Source organism: Octopus sinensis, linkage group LG17, assembly GCF_006345805.1.
Source record: "Octopus sinensis linkage group LG17, ASM634580v1, whole genome shotgun sequence".
NCBI classification, from domain to species: domain Eukaryota; kingdom Metazoa; phylum Mollusca; class Cephalopoda; order Octopoda; family Octopodidae; genus Octopus; species Octopus sinensis.
Window position 1 is genome coordinate 6,831,564 of NC_043013.1, and position 3,725 is coordinate 6,835,288.

General features: G+C 37.3%; 1 protein-coding gene across 4 annotated transcripts in view; it reads left to right on the forward strand.

The window, feature by feature from the left end:
• LOC115220869 (carnosine synthase 1-like) overlaps positions 1 to 3,352 on the forward strand; it is a 33,063-nt gene extending 29,711 nt beyond the window's left edge. For all 4 annotated transcript variants that reach the window (XM_029791047.2, XM_029791050.2, XM_029791049.2 and 1 more), the window contains exons 6-8: positions 606 to 670; positions 1,800 to 2,019; positions 2,726 to 3,352. In XM_029791047.2, coding sequence (XP_029646907.1) covers positions 606 to 670; positions 1,800 to 2,019; positions 2,726 to 3,000 — 560 coding nt within the window. In that variant the 3' untranslated portion in view covers positions 3,001 to 3,352. The remainder of the gene's footprint in view (positions 1 to 605; positions 671 to 1,799; positions 2,020 to 2,725) is intronic.
• Positions 3,353 to 3,725: the final 373 nt, after the last annotated feature.

The following is a 3,725-nucleotide window of genomic DNA, read 5'->3' on the forward strand; positions in this document are numbered from 1 at the left end:
TCTCTTTCAGGACATGGTTCTTCTGAGAGGCAATAAACTAAGAACTTGAGTCACTTTTACCGACTGTCTACTTCCTCCAAATATCTGACCATGTCATCATCATTATCCAGTTTTTTAAATCCAGGTTTTATCCCTGTTAACGGGGGTGGCTGGATCTACCTCAAAGCCATCTTTCCCGGTTTTGGTTGTCCTCCTTTTTCAGGTGCAGCTCATCCCAACCGTTGGGTTGGCTGGTGCCCTTTCTCCTTTGCTATCATGAGGCTTTCTTGGAGCTGGATTTTCTATGGAAAGCATGCCCTTGTTTACCCCCAACCTCAGTTTCTAGACATGAGTTGTCTCAAGACCAAGGTCTCTAATATGATTTTTAACAAATGTGGTGGAAAACTGGCTCAGGAAGGCAGGGACTATTCCCTAAGACCCCTTTCAGAGCCCCACTACATATGTGCTTATGTTAATAATCAAATTATCAATTATCCTCTGACTCATCCCAAATCTGTGGCCTTCTGCTTGTGTTATAAACCAATATCTTATTTCTCTCTCACCCCCAAATCAAAAGTATTATTTCACTTTATTTATTTTGCATCTATTTATTTATATTGAAACAGATTACAACTTTCGTGTTAGAACAACAGTATGTCGAACATCAGATGACCTTCCACATGTGTCAAAGGTTAGTTTGTTTGACTTTGTAACATTTGCAACATATCACAACAATACCCAATCCATATTAATATCTGTACATGATGAATCCTCATGTATGTAAAAACAAGTTGTCCACAAAACATTAAAACAACAAAGGGCTCTAATAAGCTAATAAGCAGTCTTTTTATTTTTATCTATTCTATTTTTTACTAAACTCGCGCTAACCAATAATATTAAACCAACAAGGGAATCTCTACATGGTGACTTGGCCTGATAGAGATGGAAACCAAGGCTTACTCAAATCACATACCATTGTTTGTTTAAAGAAAATGTATATTTGGGAATATACATCTGGTGTGTTTATTTAAGTGTGTGTGTGCAGGCATGTGTGTATAATATGTTTATGTGAATGTAAGTTTATGCATTTGTGTATATATGCTAGTTTCTTTCTGTTGGTATGTCTACGTTTGTGTCTGTGTGTATATATGCAGGTATGTAAGGATATGTACGTATGTCTTTATGTATGTATGTATGTAGTCGAAAGACACCTGTTGTTATGTTCTGTTATTATTTATATTGTATTTTTATTGTATTTATATTTGTGTAACTTTGTCCGATTTTTTTGTCCTTGTTTTTGTATACATTCGCTACTTTCTTCCAAGGAATCTAATGCTCTTAGCTTAGTTTTTCCTCGGGGCTGGCCAGATTGAAGCAATCTCAAGAATAATCAGCCGAAATTGAGAAGATAATCTGGTACTTGACTGCGGATAGAGGGCTTTGAATGACCCATCCTTGTTCTTGTTGTATCGTCTATCTGGATGTTTTGTTGTCCCTTTTTGTATCACCTAGCTGTCTGGATGTTTTGCGTTCTTGTCCCATTTTGTATTTCATATATATATATATACTTATATACATACATATATATGTGTGACTGTTTGTGTGTATGTGATTGAGATATATGTAGTGTGTGTGTGATTATATATGTGATTGCTTATGTTTGGTCAACCCTCACCGCAAGAATGCACTATTAGATCAGCTTTAATCTGATCATGCAAAACAATAATGATGGTAGTAGGAGGTAAGAAGCAACCACTACTCCTACCACCATTGGTACTTCTTCCTTTTCTTGGTAAAACAAACCTTTTCATTGTTTTCAGATTGTCTGTGGCATTTCCAAGTCAATAAACCAAGACTATATTGTCCCACAGTCATTGAAAGCATCTCTCAAAACTTGGCATGTCTCAGAAGAAAATATAAAAGTCATCAAGAACAAGCTGATCAGCATGTCTGAACGGACTCTGAAAGCCATCATGTCCTTTGAGGACACACTTAACGAAGACGAACGAGGTGGAATTGGTGCTCAGACAGATATAATTGGTAAAGTATAAAACATCATAGATTGATTCTTATTTTGTCAATAATTTTTCTTTGAAATCGAAATTGCTCAAAAATCAATGGAAATTGTAGTTGTGGTAACAGTCCCGGTGGCACGTAAAAGAACCATCCAAACTTGGCTGTTGCCAGTGCCGCCCCAACTGGCCTCTTTGCCGGTGGCATGTAAAAAGCACCAACCGATCATGGCCATTGCCAGCCTCGCCTGGCATGTAAAAATCACCCACTATGCTCACGGAGTGGTTGGCATTAGGAAGGGCATCCAGCAGTAGAAGCACTACCAGATCAGACAGGGCCTGGTGCAGCCTTCTGGCTTCCCAGACCCCAGTTGAACCGTCCAACCCATGCTAGCATGGAAAGCGGACGTTAAATGATGATGATGATGAAACTGAGCAGAAAATGCAGCAGTCTTGCATAGTGATTGATAGCCTCATATCGTGTCATTGGAACCATATTGTAATAGCGAAGGGGACATAGAACTTGAAGCTCGTGTGTTGTCACTCACACTTGTGTGTATTTATAAGTGAATTGTACAAAACCACACATTTATGACAATCCCATAAGAGTTTAGCACCTTAGCCATCACATGTATTTACATAAACACATAAATATACACACACACACCATTCTTTTACATCTATATTTGTAATGATCTGAACACTTAGTTTATTATCTTCATTCAAAATTTCAGGACTTGACTTTTTAGTGCAGAAAACTCAGTCAGAATTCAAACCTGTGTTAATTGAAGTGAATGGACGTGATTGCCTGAAAAACTGCCAAATTAATGAATTCATCAATAGAGACAAACTTGGAGAAGTTGTCAAAGAACTGGTGAATACCATGATTTCAAGATCCGAACGTTTTCTGGTGAAAGGTAAAACTGTTCTTTTCATCGGTGATGGAGGGTACGGAAAACGGTTTACTTTGAAGGACACCAGAGGCTACGGAATTAAGGTGAATATTTGAAGTATATTTCCTGGCTTGTTTGCTGTTTTTTTTTTATAATAGTTGGTTTGGCATAACAGTCAAGCAATAAATCCTCTCAATTTTCAAGTCAATTCAAATATTTTTGATTGTCAAAAATGGGTGAAAGTGAATGGTCATGTGGGAACCAACAAGCTTTGAGTTATTTGTGTTATGCACTCCAGATTTATCTCCCTTGGATTATAGTTTCATGGCTTTCTATGTAAGTGGTACTCTACATCTACTACATGTGGAAAATTCTGTCTGTGGGTGTGTTTGTTTGTGGATTTGTTACCTAATTCCTCCAACATCATTTTATCAATTTTGATGAAACTTGACACATGAGTAGAACTAATATCGGGAAACCTCGTGACATACTTAGATTGTTGAAAAAAAATCGATAACAGGGCCCCTGGAAGGGATCCTTATATTTACTACGTATAACTAATATTTTTTATTTAAATACCCAAGGGAAATAACCCATACCACCTGCACAATATTTTTTTTGTTTAAGCACCCAAGGGAAATAACCCATAGCACCTGCATTTACAGTTGTTAGTTTTTAGCAATGCAATCAATATTTGATTCTCACAATCAGCGGACCTAATTCTGCATTTCACTACTCACAGTTTTGAACTGCTAAACCTTATTATTGCACTTTCTTGGTTTCGATCTTAAACTTGAAAGACTTCATTCTCTCTCGCCAACCTCTCTTGACAACCTCCATC